This window comes from Rhinoderma darwinii, chromosome 4, assembly GCF_050947455.1.
Source record: "Rhinoderma darwinii isolate aRhiDar2 chromosome 4, aRhiDar2.hap1, whole genome shotgun sequence".
Taxonomy (NCBI): Eukaryota; Metazoa; Chordata; class Amphibia; order Anura; family Rhinodermatidae; genus Rhinoderma; species Rhinoderma darwinii.
Window position 1 is genome coordinate 343,458,304 of NC_134690.1, and position 18,657 is coordinate 343,476,960.

The 18,657-nt window shown below is 42.6% G+C and overlaps 1 protein-coding gene across 1 annotated transcript in view; it reads right to left on the reverse strand.

Annotated features, from left to right (window-relative positions):
- IGF2R (insulin like growth factor 2 receptor) overlaps positions 1 to 18,657 on the reverse strand; it is a 167,650-nt gene that overhangs the window by 53,908 nt on the left and 95,085 nt on the right. The window contains exons 20-26 of the mRNA XM_075862887.1: positions 17,771 to 17,872; positions 17,591 to 17,692; positions 11,118 to 11,292; positions 7,354 to 7,524; positions 6,259 to 6,402; positions 4,488 to 4,669; positions 2,120 to 2,207 (exon numbers count right to left, since the gene is read on the reverse strand). Of these exons, the coding sequence (XP_075719002.1) occupies positions 2,120 to 2,207; positions 4,488 to 4,669; positions 6,259 to 6,402; positions 7,354 to 7,524; positions 11,118 to 11,292; positions 17,591 to 17,692; positions 17,771 to 17,872 (964 nt within the window). The remainder of the gene's footprint in view (positions 1 to 2,119; positions 2,208 to 4,487; positions 4,670 to 6,258; positions 6,403 to 7,353; positions 7,525 to 11,117; positions 11,293 to 17,590; positions 17,693 to 17,770; positions 17,873 to 18,657) is intronic.

Genomic DNA, 18,657 nt, shown 5'->3' on the forward strand with positions numbered 1-18,657 from the left:
TTGGAAACCAAATCCTTATAAGAGGGGAGAGCATATCTGTCCTCTTGGACACGGCCAAGCGCCTAGCAGAGTACTTGCATTTCTTAGTTGTTGGGGTTTGAGAAAACCAGAGGCTTGCGCCAGTGACGGCAGAAAAACACCTCTCCCTGATAGGAGAAGTAATCGGTAAAATGTTAGGTGTCCCTCCCAGCACGTATCAAGTTCTGCATAAAGGGCTGCTATTTTAGTGTCTTGTTCCGATTAAGTCAGAGGATTTTCCAGGGGAGACAGACTGATCCTGGAGAGAAGAAGTTTCTCCAGTGCTGGTCCTAATAGGGGAAGCTAGCGAATAACCCATAGAAGAGCAGGATCGGTCTCCTGCATACCATGGGAAAAAGGCTGTGTTACCCCTGAGGGGGATTCCAGGGGGGCAATAATCTGGGCCACTGTCTGAGATGGCAGGGACTCAACCATAGTCTGGCAAAGTTTGGATTAGACCCCTATGGTCTGGGTCAAAGCACCGTAGGGGGGGCCCACATTCTGCAAAGGTGCGTTATCTTGGGTGGTATGTGCAGCAGGCACTGGCAGCATAGTGAGGAAGGCTGACGAGGGGGAAATTATATATATTTTTTTTTTAATTTTTTATATATTTTTTTTTTTATTTTTTAACAGCGACCGCACCGCTAGTGTGTCAATGCCACAGGGGCCGGTTGCTGGTTGGAATCCTATGGGAGGAAGACTTGCTAGAGGCAAATGTCACTAAAAGGGAAACCAACCTGAGGGAAAAAATAGCCCCCTAGGAAAAAAGAAAAAACAGCCCACTGAGCTGGCCTACTGTCTCCGGCCAGACCACTGGTGCTGTATCCTGCTCAACAGGAGTCAGGAAAGGAGGCGGAGCAGCTGGAGAAGATCGGACAGGCCCTTTTGGATGGTGCAGACTTCAGCGATGGCATAGATGAGAGAACCGCCTCACAGAATGCCTGTGCTGAAGAGACCACCGAGGGTAAGCCTGCGCAGAGAAGACAACGAAGAATGCCTGAGCCTGCCACCTCAACAGTCATAACAGCAGCCGATAGGCCAGGGAAAGTCACATGAGCCAGGTAGGCATGGTAACCACTGAAGAGAACAATGGCATATTCCCCAGGGGACGTCTGGGACAAAAACAGTAAAGTGGCCTTCAGCCCTGGGGTCAGTCTGGATAAAAATGGAAACCAGGACCAGTGGTAGGACTCAGAGGGCAAAGGGCACTCCTCAACATAAAAATCCTCAGAAGAAGGAAAACAGTATAACATATGCCCACGGCAGGGATCACGATACCCCCTCATTCACCCGCTGACGTCTTGGGGTGTTTGCATGGTCACTTCTTGGTAACCTCGCACATATAGAAGCAGAAGAAGAATGAGTTAGGTGACGACAATGGAGGAAGCTCAGTGCAAAGGGCTGCCTGGTTTTCTGGCACCCTCAGGGGGTTGACTAGGCAGGCATTCCAGGCTAACAAATCACCCTGAAGCTAGGGGAAAAAGAAAGAAAGAAAACTCAATTTAAAAAAAAAAAAAATACAGTAGACATGAGAAGCTGGTCGTGTTTGCCTCCTATACACAGTAGACTAAAATCTGGTTAGCTCAGTGTCTATGGGAAGGGTATGTACTGCCTGCCAACACTCTTTCCTACCTAGTGTCAGCCTCCAAGTGGCAAGTGTCTACACCCCAGGTGCTATGTCCACCAATGACAATGTCTATTGGGGAATAGTTTTCCAGCTATAAACATGTCCCGCCTACTCGTACATTGCATGCCCAGTCATTTTCCAAAAAGGTTTCCACGAGAAGATAAATTATATTCACAGGTTTGGAAATTAAGAGGAGAAAATATACAGTACATGATAGTACTCAAAACACATTAACTAGAAATTTTAGGGGGCCATTACCACTTAAAAAAAAACAACAAAAAAAACAATACACATGCTAATATGTAAATAACACGTCCTAAGTGAGATGTGGAAACCTACGGATGCCTAAAATAAAAGGAATGTGTAATGCGCCTAAAGCCCATTTGTGTCTTGGTACCTTAGAGATAGAGCAGAAGATGAAAAGTTATTGATTATGCTGGAGCCTCTTCATACATGCACTAATTCACTTCCTACCTTCTGCTCTAGCAACAGGACAAGCCTCAGAAGTCCTCCATGTGAAGACATATTCACAGCCATCTTGCTCTTGAAACACAGGAGACCCCTGTAAGAAAATTAGAAATAAAACTAAAATAAAATCTCAATAATAAAGTAGAATGCACATGAATAAACATAATTACTAAGTCAATCAAAATGGATATACTGTATTATGTCTAGTGCCGTTACTGAGGTGGTGTTGCATGACAGGCTAAGCATAACAGAGTCTGTTTTGTCTGAGGTGCTCCAAGTTAAGGTGGTTGTAGATATAACTGTATAATCCGACCAAAAATCGTTTCTAACCAATGGGAATTTTTTGGGGGTTTTTTTTCAGGAAAAAAATTTCCCTTGTATCTTATAATTAGCTATAGGACTAGAAATGAAATGTGCAGCAAAGTCCTAAAAAAAATCTACAACAGTGAAAATCATTCCCATTGCTTCAGATATTGATACCATTGGGCAGAAACATTTTACAGGTTTATGGGGGCAATTACTTTTTTACATTGATGAAATAGGTTTTTAACAAATCTTTGCCCTTAAAGAGGCTCTGTCACTAGTTTTATAATTCCCCATCTCCTAACTGATCTAATAGGTGCTTTGCTGCTGATAACTAAAGTGTTATATGTTTTAAAAAAAAGTTTTTATTTTAAAGTGCCGAGCATTTTTCTAAATATGCTAATGTGGCGCTAATAGCCAAATAGGAGGGGACTCTTCCTTTTCACTCTGGGCGGTGTAATGTTTCTGTATGACGCTGTCCAATCAGCATACAGCTTCTCCCCCTTCCCTGCCCAGCAACACAGTGTGATCATATAGTATACAACTTCCACTCCTGACTGCGAATTCAACTGGCGAAATCTCATATGAAAGATTGGAATCTCCTCTTTCATATGCCACCAGAACCGCTGTTCTAGGTGTCCACAGCCCGACATATGGCTGTTTGAAATTTAAATGTGACAAATTAGCATATAGAAAAAATATATGTACCCCAAAATTGTGGTATTAAAAAATAAAAAACTCATCTCGCAAAAAAAAAAAAAAAAAACACACCTCATATAGCGGTGTCAACTGAAAAATAAAAAAGTTATGGCTCTTTGAATGCAACGATGAAAAAAATTAGAATGTCTTGGTCATGAAATAGACCTGTCAAAGGGTTAAAGCATAACTTATTTATATATTTAAAGAAACAGTAAGCGTGGACAGTGATTTAACACTTTTTAAAAACACTACTCACTACCACTGCAACTGCGCTAATGCTGGACAATAACGGTCTATCTTCCCCTCTTCAAATCTGGAGATGCCCAGTCATATGACTAAATTCAGATACTAGTCTATCGTTCCTGGTGACGCTCGATGTTTGGAGAACCTAATTATTTCCAACTCCTGTATTATTGAATGTCGGCATCATTTCAGCTGACATAATGGCGGAAATCAGATAGCTGCAGTCTTCTCTCATAGCCTCATTATTAAGCTGTGGCAGATGGCCACCGAATAGAATATTTAACAAACAAGGCCCCCCCCCTCATTTTAGCTAGATCACTGACATCCTAAAGGGTACATAAGGTTTGAGGGTATGCTCACATGCCGAGTCAAAAACGTCTGAAAATACCGAGCTCTTTTCAAGGGAAAACCGCTCCTGATTTTCAGCCATTTTTAAGCCACTCACGATTTTCGCTGCGTTTTTCGGAGCCGTTTTCCATAGAGTCAATGAAAAACAGCTCCAAAAACGTCCCAAGAAGTGACCTGCACTTCATTTTCACGGCCGTTTTTCAAAACGGTCGCATAAAAAAAATGGCCCGTCGGAACAGAACGCCGTTCTGCTTCCGATTTTTCGGCCGTTTTTTTCGAGCGTTTACGGCCCGAAAAACGGCCGAAAATAGGCAGTGTGAACATACCCTAATGGTGCAATCGACGTGTGTGAGCTAGCATTTAAAGCCAAGGGTCTGATGTCATTGTATTGAACCTAAGTCCAATAACCAATGAGGAATAGCTACTATACCTTGTATTAAAAAAAAAAAAAAAAAAAAGCTCACCTCCATTCATTATCCATTACCCTTATGGAGTGGAATGTCTCGTAATGTCGTCTGCTACGCATCTACTCTGAAGCGTCCGCTTGTCACGGCAATCTGGACCCCTCAATACAGTCTGCTCATTCATTTATTATCAACGCATCTCAGAGACAGGAGAAATATCGATGTATGTGTCCCTTGGCGTAAATCGATTACATTTAGATTTCACTCTCCTATCCCCGTTTTCGACTTGTACTGCGTAAACTGGTTTTATTGTGGAGTAGCCTTGTTTACATCGTACAAAAGTAAAATAAAAAAAAAAAAAAAAGAGAGCTACATACCACATTGTGATCACACTGAAAGATAATCCTTGTAGAGTAATGATTATTATCTGAACATTTGTCCCCACTCATATAAACTATGGTTAGAGATCCATCATCAGACGCCTGTGGACTCATCTGGATGTAGCCAAGATTTATGTTTTTATTTTCTGAAGTCTTCATGCAGGACCCAACTGCTCCCCCTACAGATATATACACAATGACAGCGTTTTAAAAGGACATGGAATACAAGTCTGCAATTCAGATACACTACACATTTAGCATTTTAATTGAAAGGATCTGTCAGCAGCATTATGTTACCCTATGTAAGCAGAATTATTCTCCTGCATGGATTCCTGAAAGGAAGGAGGGATATGAAAGTGCTCAGCTTCTCAGGTGCGATCACATTAGCTTTGAGTACTTTTCTTATTAATGTAAAGCTGTTACAGAATATGACATTATGGATTAAAGTGGTTGTCTCATGACTTCATATGGAAGCAATTTGCTGTGGGTCTTGGAAGCATTAGCATTTCTGCTCTCTGGCTCAGAGTGTAGTCCCGAGCGAGAAACCTCCAAAATGAAACACATATTCCCTATTTAGGCATATGTACCGGAGTTGTCCTGATTGGACAACCCCTTCAAGAGGGATTATACATAGGCACTTAAAGGGGCTTTCCAGGGACACATTTTTCCCAGGCGGGCGGAGGAGTGTCATTAATAAGAAGAAAATGGGTCGGGCATTGAGGCATAAGCAAATAATTCAACAGGGCAGGCATTGAGGAGACTGTGGACCAATAGGATGCGTCAAACCCGGGTTTACGTCAGTAGTCCCGGATTTGAGGCATCCTATTGGTCCACAGCCTCCTCAATGTCCGCTCCGTTCATTCTTTGCTTCTACTTCAAAAGCAGCACGATTTTCTGTGTATGCATGCTATTCCTCAGTGCTCGTGCGCTGCCCGCCGCAAAAATTGAGAAATAGAATGCAAGCAAAGAAAATCGTGCTGCTATTGAAGTAGAAGCAAAGAATAAATAGAGCGGAAATTGAGAAGGCTTTGGACCAATAGGATGCCTCAAACCCGGCTATACGTCAGAAGACACGGGTTTGAAGCATCCTATTGGTTCACAGCCTCTTCAATGTCCGCTCCGTTCATTCTTTGTTTTTGCTACAATAGCGGCACCATTTTCAGCAGTGCCCGCAAGCTGCCTGCCCCGATGGTATTAACAAAGATGGGGATTATATATATTTAGGGATGATGGGGATCACATTAGATATGAGGTGCGGTCACGGGACTCTGTGACCGCACCTCTGATAAAGCAGGCGGGCGGGATAAACTAAAGGGGAAGGGAGAACTAGTGGGAGGGAAAAAAAAGACACAGAGGGGGCGGAATGATTAGTAAAGTACAGCCCTGTGTCGTTACGTAGGTCAGCGAGGTATAGACACAGGTCTTTGTGAATACTAACTCTCGTGCACGAGCCTGGGTCGAGAGAATAAAAAAAGAGAAAGATAAAGAGCAGAAATTCCAGCCGTAGAGGTAGGGTGAATAGGAAGAAATGCGTTCAGATTTAATACAGACTGTATATTAGAAACTTTATTCAATATTTACATAGAGTATTAGCTCAAAAATGGTGTCCCTGGAAAACCCCTTTAAAAATGCTAATGCATTTAGCAGTCAATTGTCACTCCTTCTTTAGCCAAATCTCCATTCCGCATATCCCTCAGAAATATTACTATTCTCTTCTGTGTTAAATACTCTACAAAGTTTAGGAAAAGGGCAAAACTACTAAACTTGCCTGAGCACCCACGAGTGTATGGCAAAGGTTTGCAGATATTGAGATAAAACGTTCTTTTATTTGTTTGGTTAGATGTGTCAACAGCAATCCATGGTTCATCATCCCGACTAAGGTCACTTAAATCATATTCATTGCCATTGGAATCTAGAAAACACAAAACAAAACATAAAAAATAACAGACACACTCTAAAGTGTAACTTCTGTCAGTACTTGGGGTGTCAGTACTTTGTGGGGTGTACTGAGAAGGTGCTAGGCAGCCCGAATGATCTAATAGTAAGGGTGCGAAAAATAAGCGCTTGTACCGCTCAAACGACGGAAAAGTATAAAAGTTATGGCTCTCCGAATAGACTGTGTTTAGTCTATTTTGTGACTGGGAGCGGATTTCAGCTCTTTATCACTTCACAAGGATCGGGCTGACACGCTCTTTAAAGGCAAATTGCTCTCTGCACTGAACACTCCCCAGGTCCTCCCCTCCGAGACCTCTAGCATTCTCCTGATTGGACGCTGGAGTCATCACTCAGAGCAAAAGGGAGAGGACAGTTAGCGTTTAGTGCAGAGAGCCCGGGGCATTGCACATAGAATGGTGGCCTCCTAGGCCACGGTGTTGCCAAGGGCATCAAAAAGTAGATTTCTCCCCCCAGGTATGTTTATACTAGTCTTCCAGGACTCACGTTAAAATTTAAAAAAAAAAAACTATACTCATCTCCCCATGTGCTCCCATAGCTCTGCCTCTGTGCATCTAGCCTTCTGTGATGCATGTGGCAGGCGCATTTGACAAAACTTCATTATAGGAGGTCGGCTACAGAGACCAGCCGGGGAGCAGGGATGCGTCGCCATAGGAGCCCCAGGGGTGAGTATACTTTTTTTTTTTTCTGTCTACTGCTTTCCCGCAACGGTAAATAAATCCACCCGAAAACAGCACGATTTGGTGCACAATTTCGTGCGGATTTCCCTGCAGATTCAGGTTCAAAATTAATGCATAATTTTCGGCAGCAAATCTGACCGTGTGAACATATCCTTAACCTGCCCTTGTATTGTAATTCTGGCCTTTTTCAGTCAAAAGCTGTAAATTTGATCAAGTTTCCAGTGATTAACCTGTAACTTGGCAGTCAACTGGAGCTGGGGAGCAAGCCATGGCGGTTTCAAAATCAAAAAACGTGTGGTAAAGATGAGTTTCTGAATTAATCTCTTCTCTCTTGAAGGACAGCTGACCCGGATATAGATCATCATTACACACAAAATTTATTGTGAAGCTATCTCCAGACCCTGTAATGTAGAAAAAGAAGGGTGTGTTAAAAAAAATGATGAAACAAAAATATGGGTAACGATTTGCTTTACATCACAGAAGACCATATTTAATTATAGAATATCATGTAGTGCTTCCCCTTTTTTTTTTTTTTAACTACAACTTCATTCCAAGATTCCTTTAAAATTCATTAAAGTTTTGACAACCCCTTATAAAACACAGCCCCCTAGTGGTCAGCGGATCACAGGGTGTTTGGCCACTGACACCCCAGCGATCAGGCAGTGTTGTTTGACAAGACACACATTCAATTATTGAGCAACATGCAGTATAATACATGTTCCTGGTGGGGTCCTAGCAGTATTATTTGGGTACTACGATACAACTGTTATTTGGGCACTGTTATATGTTCACTATATGATATCGAGTAGACAGGATGTCTCAGAATTATGTGAAGCCAATCTGGTACTATATTATTTGGAACTGTATTTACTGTATGGTGGTTTGTTTCAACTCCTTGACCGGTCTACTTTGAACCTTCAGGATCGAGCAATTATTTTTGATTTTACAAGAGCCAAAGAATAATTATTTTCCAGTTGCCGTATTAAAGCTGGAGTTTTAGTTTTTATTGGCACCATTTTGGAGTGCATATAAATTCATGATTAATTTTAATTCATTCTGGGTTTTTTTTTTTGGAGGGGGACGGGACATGAAAAAGAAAACCGCAATTCCGCTATTGTTTTTTTACATATTTTTTTAGGGTGTTTAACGTGCAGTATATTTAGTGTGAGGACTCTATTCCCAGGTCGGAACGATCACGGCAATATCAAATACGTATAGTTTTTTTTAGGTTTTCGTTTTTTTGGATAATAAAAGCAAGTTAAATTGGGGGAAAAAAATCCTTTATTGTGTCGATAACCATAACTTTTTATTTTTCTGTCAACATAGATGTATTGCGGTAGGAGCTGGACATTTTATTGGCAAAATTTTGAGGAATATAATGCATTTTTTTTTTTTTTTTTTAGGAGGGAATAAAGGGGGAAAAAAACACAACAAAAAACAGAAAATCTGCTGTGTATGTCGGTTTAATTTTCTTTCCCATGCACAGTGAGGTATAAATAATATGTTAACATCTACGGCTAGTTACCTTGGGGCGATACCATATTTTTAATGTTTTACTATTTTTAAATAAAATATTTTTTTGTGGAAAAAAAGGGATTTTTTTTGGGATGCTTTATTTCATCAAATTTTATTCGACTTAAAGCGTACCTCCAAACATTTATAAAAAAGATTACAGTGATTATAGTGCAGGAGAATGCACAATAATAGTCTAAATAACTTGTATTAGCAATTCCGTTTCTAACTACAGCTTGGAGTGTGTATGTAGTCCGTGCTGCCTTCGTCTCATAACTGCGGTAGGAAATTAGAATGTAATGTGATCATATCGAACCGGCAGCCGTTCTGCATATGGGAGCCATGAAGACAAGCAGGAGGCTCTGTCTCCTAATGACTAGTTATGAGCCGTCAGCAGCACGTACTGTACATAAGTGTGTGCTGTAGTTAGGAGCAAAAATTGCTAGTACAAGGTATTTAGAAAAAACAAATTGTTGCGCACACTCCAGCACTATAATGGTTTTTCGAAATGTCAGTATAATTGGAGGTACACTTTTTTTTTTTTGTCCTACTAGGGAACTGGAAGTGGTGATAATTAAATCACTTATATAATGCTTTAGAATTCTTAATATTACAAAACATTATTGGCTGTCAATATCTCTCTGACAAACCACAGACCACAGAACCCCTGTCGCGCATTTCGCCGTCAGCTTTTTCAAGAGGTTGAAAAAGCTGACGGCGAAACGCGCATCCGGGTGTCTATTTGTGGTCTGTGGTTTGTCTTTTGGGGGGGATCAATATGCAAAACACGGGTTGGTACTTGACCTAATTTGGATCTTTGATCCTTGTTATTTGTACATCTGTACCTCTTGTCTAGTGATCATGTACTTACATACTAGTAATTTATGAGCTGTATTTTTGTATAGTGTTATTGAGTATTTATAGACCAGACCCTAATATTGATTGTATATGTAATTTGATGCATTGTGATCCCTCATACCAGCACCACATTTTATTGTGTTATTTTATATATATTTTTTTGTGAAGGCCTATATATGTTTTTATAATATGTTCTAATAAAGGTATATTTGATATACTGGATAGTGCTATATTTTGTACTATTGGTTATTATTTTTTGGATTTATTGTGTCTATATAGGTATTCTACTTATTGGCACTATCATAACTCCTAAGCAGCACGCCCGCTGTCTCAGGGTTATTTTTGACTCCGATCTTTCCTTTACTCCTCACATTCACGCTCCTGTCATTTTCACCTCAAAAACATCTCCAGAATCCGCCCTTTTCTTACGGAGGAAACATCCAAAACTCTCATTGTTGCTCCGATTCACTCTCGTCTTAATTACTGTAACTCATTACTAGTCTGTCTTCCCCTCACTAAAGTCTCCCCTCTCCAATCTATCCTTAATGCAGCAGCCAGGCTCATATTTATGACTAACCGCTACACCAACGCCTCTAATCCTTGAAAGTCACTGCACTGGTTGCCCATCCCCTTCAGAATAAAATTCAAACTTATTCTCACCCGCAAAGCTCTCCATAGTGCTGCACCTCCTTACATCTCCTCCCTCATCTCTGTCTACCACCCTACTCGGGCTCTACGTTCTGCCAACGACCTTAGATTAAAATCCTCCATAATCCGTCTCCAGGATTTCTCTCGTGCTGCACCAGTCCTCTGGAATGTGCTACCCCAGACAATCAGATTAATTCCCAATATCCACAGTTTTAAACGTGCCCTGAAAACACATCTATTTAGACAGGCCTATAACATTCCCTAATCGGACTCCTTTCCATGGCCCCCCTTTTAGATTAATCATCAGAATAAGATTCCCTCACACTCCTTCTCTTCATGTCCTTCATATACCAATACTGGCTGGTGACCGGCTTATGCAGCTTTATGTGTACCACCCATGTGTATAAAAATGGCTGGACTATTGTACAGAACCAACACTGTTACGCTTTGTCTCCCTTATTTCCTCATAGATTGCAAGCTCTTGCGAGCAGGGTCCTCACTCCTCTGGTTTGTATTGTAAATTAACTTTGTCACTATGTAATGTCTGATATGGTTTGTTTCATGTTCCCTCTAAATTGTTAAGTGCTGCATAATATGTTGGCGCTATATAAATAAATATTATTATTCTACTTTCATACATAAGTGGTACAAAGTAAGCAGATATTTGAACAGGATAATCATTACAATAGATTGTATACCATGGACACTATGGGTCTCTTTCATACCAGTATCAGGGACCTTCTCAGATGTAGACAGTCACAATGAAGGTTGTACAGGTTGTATTTCAATGACTTCTATGCTGAGGCTTACAGTCTGATAAACAGACTATACAAGTTCCTTAAAAACATTTAATGGGATTGATGAGATTACCAATTATGTTCCCGTTCACACATTTGATAACAAAATATTCTATTTGAGGGAATGTGGATGTTAGATCTGGCGTGAAGAAGCTCACATGGGTAACAATCTCTCTCACCGGTTTTGTCATCCTTTGTTCCATTGTACGTAAGAGTAATAGTGCCTTCTGAAGCTAGATCCAGTGACTGGCTTTGTATCACTGGTCTAGATACTACATTGTTCTCTATTTCACAACCAGCCGCTGTACTGTTTCCAACCTGGCCGCACCCACTGACAGGGCCACAGATATTCAGCTATTAAAAGAAAGCAAAAATCAATAAAAAAAATATATATATTTATATAAATAATTATACAGTACTGCGAATATGAAATTCATATATTAAAAGGTGTCCGTTAACATAAAAGTTTCTAGTAGTTGCAATGGAGAACTATGCAAAATAAACACGCTAATGGATCCTTAAGCATTTTCAATGGTTGCATGTGAGAATCTGGGTACTTCTGCACCCCAACTGGCAAAAATAATTGGATGTCTGCACATACCGTAAATTTGTTTTCTCTTTGTATTCATTGGGGGACACAGCGCTTTGGGTATCGGCCCTTTCCACTAGGAGACTGACACTAGGTAGGAAGAAGTGTTGGCTCCACCCGGGCAGAACCTGGCTAAATCAGTTTGCACCGAAAGCAGTAGGAGAAGACAAAACACCATCCGGGCGGGGGATGGAGACGAACAAACATACCATAAGAGGGCAGGAGAAGGGCATAAGAGAAGAAGTTTCTCTATTGATGTCCACTAATGAATACGATAAAAATATTTCACAGCGAGTGCAAAAATCCAATTTTCTAATTTGTATCTTTATATCGTTGGGGAGGGGGGGGGGGGCACAGCACCATATATGCTAAAGCAGTCCCAGAGAGTGGGAAGAAAAATCAAAGAAAAAGTACAGCCATTCGACCCATCTAACGCACAGCTGCCTGCAGCACCTTGCGACCCAGACTGGTATCAGATGAGGCCAAGGAACGGAACCAGTAAAACTTGATAAAGGTGTGCACCGAAGCTCAGGTTGCAGCCTTGAGGTTGAGCAACTGAAGCTTGATGCCTGACTTCCCAGGAGGCACCAACAGTTCATGTAGAATGGGCAGGGATCCGAAGGGGAGGAACTTTACCCTTAAACTGATAGGCTTCCAACATAATAGAACGAATCCAACACGCAATGGTGGTCTTGAACACCGCCAAGTCGTTGCGTGGCCCTTTGGGAATAAAATTAAATTTAAAAAAAATAAAAAAAATCGGAGCACCAAAACGACTTTAATGCAGCCAAATAAACGCGCACTGCTCTTACCACATCAATGCGATCTAAAGCCAGTTCCCTTGAATCAGAAGGGGAAGGGCAAAAAGAAGGGAGGACAATCTCCTCGTTAATACGGAAGGCCGAGACTACCTCTGGTAGGAAGGAATAGAGAGGACGGAAAACCACCTTATCCTTGTGGATGACATATAAGGAGGACCTGCATGACAGGTCAGCTAGTACCGTAAACATTCTGATCGGAGTGACTGCTATCAGTATCCGCCTTCAAGGAAAGGAAATGCTGCAAAATATCCCGCAAGGTTTTAAAAGGATCCTAAGGCTTGGGTCGTCTAAATGGAGGGACTGATTGAGCCACTCCTTGCAGGAAAGTCTTGAATGGCCAAGGCCCGCTGGAAAGGGATGGGCAGAGCAGAAACTTGATCTTTAAGTGAGAACAATCCAAGTCCCAGATCAAGACCTAATTGCTTGAAAGACACAGGTCTATGTGAATAACAGAACATACCATAGGATGAAAATTACACTGTTCACAACATGCAAAACTAGTCTTCCATGTATGGTGGTCCACCTTGGCCGATTGATGCTTCATGGCATTTAGCATAGTCTTAATGACTGACTCAGAAAGATCTTGGGCCCTCAGAACCTCTGCTTTAACAGCCACACTGTTAAACACATCTGAAGTTAAGTGGGATGGAATAATGAACCTTGGAGGTCAGGTTGATAGGGAAGCCGCAAGGGTGCGTCCGCAAGCAGGTAGGCAAGATCAGTGTACCACACCCGACTAAGCCAATCTGGCGCCACCAGTACAACAGGAATGCCTTTCGTCTTGAGCATTCTGGGCAAGAGTGGAAGGGGAGTGAACAGATATAGAAGGGAAAACTTGCCCCACTAAGTCACCAGGGCGTTGACCGCAATGGCCTTAAATAGGCTCTGTCACCAGTTTATAACTGCCCTATCTTCTACCTAATCTAATAGGTGCTTTAATGTAGATAACAGTTGGCTTGTTTTTGTTAAAAAAAAGTTTATTTTTGACCAAGTTATGATCATTTTTAGTTTTATACGAATTTGTTCTAAATGCCCAACCGGGCGTTTTTCTTTACAGTGGGATTGGTGTTCAAAGACAGCAGTGAGATAGGTGGATCCACAGAGGGAGAAACCGACCATTTAAAAACCTATCTCTCCAGAAAAGAAAACCGTGTTAAAGCGCTTGGAAACAGCCTGTCATGATGCTTCCATTGTTTGTTCAAAATCACCTCAAACTCACAATGGTTCGGAAAGCATAGTCTTTGGCGCCGTTGGCGCTGTAAGGGTGCCTCGTCTTGCGAAGAAGTGAGTGGGTCATCCTTTACATAAAAAGGTGTCCTCGTACAACGCGTATCAGCAGCTGAAAATTACAGGGTCCTCCTCTGGTTCGCAATCCAAATCAGAAGTAACATCCTGGTTAGAAGCAGTTTCTCTATTGTTGACCCTAACATGGGACCCAGGGAGAAAACCTGAAGAGGAGCGTGACCTGTCCCTGGTGCTTCTGCCTCTCTTATGGGGTCTACTGCAAGAGGTAGATGGTGCAGTCTCCGTGGGATAAGACAGAGGTGCATTAATCTTGGCTGCTATTTTAGAGGGCAAGGCATTCCAAAGACTCAATATATGGAAGTGTAAGGAAATATCATCTAATGCCTCAGAAAAAGACCTGGCCCATTCAGGGGGTGCCACATCTTAAGTGCAGCAGCACACAACAGAGTTCGGGCCATGAAAAACGGTCCGAGTGTCGGCCGCATTTCCTGGCCCGACCCGACATGTACAGGTGAATGGGACTCCTGGCATCAGACATTTTACTATGCTAGGAGTCTCTGACTCCCCATGGAACTGCTGTTCCCTACTGTATCATTTTGGTCAGTAAAGAACAGCAGTTCCATGGGGAGTCAGAGACTCCTAGCATCGTAAATGTCTATGATGTCAGGAGTCCCGTTCCCCTGTACCGTGGACAGGCCGGAAAATATGTCCAAAACACAGACCGTTTTTCATGGCCCGAACTCAGTCGTGTGCAAGAGGTGTAAGGGGAGTAGTGTCCTGAGGGGTCATGTGTTGCGGGCACTGTGGGCAGAATGGGGAAGACTGGCTGCATGAAAATTTACTGTTCACCTGCCGCAATTAAAGTAAGTAACCAGGGCCAGCTGTGCCGGCTGCATGGCGGACTCCTCCCAAGATGAGGACATGTCACACAGGGGGAAAAACAGTGAGAGGTTGAAAACGAACAGACAATTAACACTTACAACAAGATAAAAATTAGCCCACAGGGATAGCCTACCATACCCCAGGTACCGTGCCAGTCAAGATGCAGAGGCTTCTGTAGAGTGGTGGAACTGTAATGGTGGAGCAGCAGCGATTCCCGAAGTGAAACTAGTCCACTGACGCCATAGGACAGAGAGGCTGGCCCTGGGAGCCGATGCTTTGCAAATACCACCCAGCGCAACAGAGAACTCTCTCAACAGAATATGCTCTCAGAACGGCAGCCAAACATTCTGATAGTCCGGGACACATGACATGGGTGGGCGGGGCTAATAGCCCTAGAAGATGCGGCCTAGACTGCAGAGAAGCCAGAGACTAAATTGAATATGACCAGCTGGCGGCATTGCTTGAATGAGCAGCACGTGCGCTCAGAGTTAGGCTGGATTCACACGAGCGTGTGCCTTTTGCGCGTGCAAAAAACGCAGCCTTTTGCGCGCGCAAAAGGTCAATAAAAGCTAGGATACGTGGCAACGGGATTTTCGCGCAGCCGCCATCATTGTGACACTATTTTTCTGTTTTCATTCATAGTTTTGACTACTGTAGCGCGCATCATGCGCGGCACACGGAAGTGCGTCCGTGTGCCGTGCGCGGTTTTCGCGCACCCATTGACTTCAATGGGTGCGTGATGCGCGAAAAACGGGCAAATATAGGACATGTCGTGAGTTTTACGCAGCGGACCAGCGGTGCGTGAAAATCACGGACAGTCTGAACGCCCCCAATCACGCGCGTAGAACGGACATATTATACGTTTGTCTAAATAAGCCCATATGCTGGAAGTATCAAATAACTGTATGAAACAGCTGTTGCAGGAGAATATATTTAAAAAAAATACAAAAGTCCTAGATAGTATAGGAAAGACACATACAAAAAAAAAAAAACTCCCATGCTAGTTACCCTGCCTCAATAAAAAAAATGCCCTTCTCAAGAACAGGCTGAGAACCAACCTTAAGGAAAAAAGGAGAGAAAAAAACCCTTAAAACTAAAATAATCAGGAGCAGTATCAAGTCATGTGTGCCTCCTAGGTACACTAGGCTAAAACCGATTTAGCCAGTGTCTGTGGTAGTGGTATGACCAGCCTGGGCAGAGTGAATACATCTTCCTACCTAGTGTCAGCCTCCTAGCGGCAAGTGCCTATACCCATGGTGCTGTAGGGATGTCACGATACCAAAATATGGACTTCGATACCGATACTTCGTTTAGTATTGCGATTTCGATACCAATTTCGATACTTTTGCCAACAGTAATAAAAAAAAAATTCTTCCGTTTTCTGATGTGAGGTGCGACGTGTGATGAATTTTGAACGCGCCTCACATTAATAGTAATTAATCCCATCATGTTTCTCAGTCATAATGGGTTAATGTGCGAGGTACATGATGGGGTTAATTACTATTAATGTGAGGCACGTGGAGGTGAAATTCATCGCACCTCGCACCTCACATTAATAAGTGATAGAAAGCAGTGTTTATTTTATTTTTTTACAGCGCACACATCATAAATGATGCAAAAAAATTATTGTGTGCGCCATTACTGAATGTGTGAATATTTTATGTATTGAGACTTATTTTAATGTTTATTGTAAAAAAGGTGTATGTGTATTTTTTTAAATTGATACTTTGTTTTTACTTTATTTTTAAACTTTAATGTACTGGCATATATCAGATATATCCCAGTACATTAACCTGTGGACGGATAATACACAGGCAGTTGTTAGGACATACCTGGGTATGTCCTAACAACATGAAATATGGTAAGACAGCCCTGGGGTCCGTCAATAGACCCTGGGCTGTCTGCCCATATATGGTATGGCCCTCGATCGCGTCACAGGAATTCCCTGTGACGCGATCCAGGGGCATCCCCCCTTCTCATTTTCTCCTGAATGCTGCAGTCCGCTGTGATCGCACCATTCAGGGGAATAACGGCGGAGATGAGAGGTTTCTCTTATCTCCACCGTTATAGAGCGGAGCTGCGGCTGTGTAATACAGCCATTGCCCCGCTCCTGACAGGAAGTGCGCGCGCGGTCAGCATGAGGAGATGCGGCCGGCGCTGCACTAATGAGCGGCGGTGCAGGCACTGGGGACAGAACATGGGGGTGTTTTGTAGAGCGCCCGCCATGTTCTGTCTCCAGTGCCGCCGCTCATTAGTGCAGCGCTGGCCGCATCGAATCATCCTGACCCCGCGCACTTATCATGACTCAGGAGCGGGGCTGTGGCTGAATTACACAGCCGCAGCCGCGCTCCCATACATTCATGTGTTACTATACTGAGCTGTGCGGCTGCGCAGCGAAGTATCGAAATACAGGAAATAGCGGTATCGAACCGTTTAGGGATGCACAGTATCGAAACAGTATCGAAGTTTCGATGCACCGTGCATCCCTATGGTGCTGTGACCCCCAATAATCAAAACGAGACCGCCACCCATAAGCAAGTGACCGGCAATCCTAATGATAGTTTATCACTTGCTTGGGTGGGTAACCCATTTGATTTTTACCTGGTGTTCTGGGGTAGGCAGATCATAACTTCAGGTCACTTATTTTTTTTTTTTTTTTTAAAAGCACCGCTGAAAGGGTTTTGGGTCGACAGAATATATGAGTTGTACAAATGCCAACAAGTGGATGTTAGAGGCTCTGAACTAAAGCTCCTGTGAAGTCTACATAGAAGTCGGTTTCCTTTTGGCTACTGTAATGTAGCTTAATTTTAAAGCACAGGTGCTTTAAAATCAAAAGGAGCTGTCTCAAAATGGAAAAGAAGGTCTGCTTTTTATTTCCCCATAAACAGCACCACTCTTGTTCATGGGAAAAATATGGTATTGCAGATCATCCCCATTCAAATGAATGGGGCTATGCTTTAATACTAGAAACGGCCAATGGACTGGAGTGGCGGCGGTTTGCGGGAAAAGAAGCACACTTTTTTTTTTTTTTTTTTTTAAATCCTATACATGCATTTTAAATTAAAAAGAAAACTTATCATATATATCTATCTTATACACACAGAAAAATTGTTACCTTATATGTCTTGCCATTGCCTTGTACCATATAACCAGACTCATTCTTCAAAGATTCAAAGTTGTAAGTAAAGCCAGTGTTTGGGTCTTCTATTAAACAATCCTGCAAGGACAAAAAAATGACTAAGCAAAATGTGTGAAAAGTGTGAAATGCTGTGTTTTTTTTTTAGTTTTCACTTACCTCTTTTCCATGTATGCTTTTAATGATAGGACAAGCAGCTTCTGTATTCCACAGAAATGTGGCTACACAGTTGTCATAAGAGAGAAATCTAGGGCTGGTAAACTAGGAAACAATCAATAGAAAGTAGATATAATAAAAAATGTTGGGGGTCATTTTATATATCTTTTTTTTCTACCTTATCAACTATGTAATCTATACACGGATCAGATCAAGGATTCATTTTATCTTCTTTTACTACTGATGTATTTGTAATAATAAGCAAAAGGTGTGGGAGCAAAGGTGTCAGATCGTCACCTGGTATCTAAAAAACAAAATGATAGGACCTGCATACAGGAGTCCTGCAGACAGTAATGAATCCTGCAAAGATTTTTTATATTTTTTTAACATATTGTGCAGTTACAGCAGGAATCCTGACTATTACACATGCTAGTATAGCTACAGGCAAGGGAGGACATATCGCCGCTGCAGCCGGTTCAGCTGCACAGGGACCCAGAAGAGTTGGGGGACCGCTCAGCTGCCCTAAACGTTATGCGCATAGATCAGCACAGGGCCCCCATCATCTCTGGGCCCCCATGCCCGAAGCAAAAGGAGGCCTGCGCCGCCCGGCATATAACATTTATGGGCTGGGCAACATGGGCCACCTCAGGCCTGGTGGTGTTTCTAGCAGCGGAGTGGGCTCCGGTGCTAGAGACAGCCACACTCAATTGTATATGCGCCCTCAGGACGCAGATACAATTGAATACTATAGGCTACAGACCATGTTAGGCCTGCAGCCTATAACATGCTGGGAAGACTCCCTGCGCAGACCAGCATAATGACGTCACTGCATCGTGCTGGCTTGCGCAATCGTCCCACTGGAAAATATGCAACGCTCTGTCCGTTGCGGG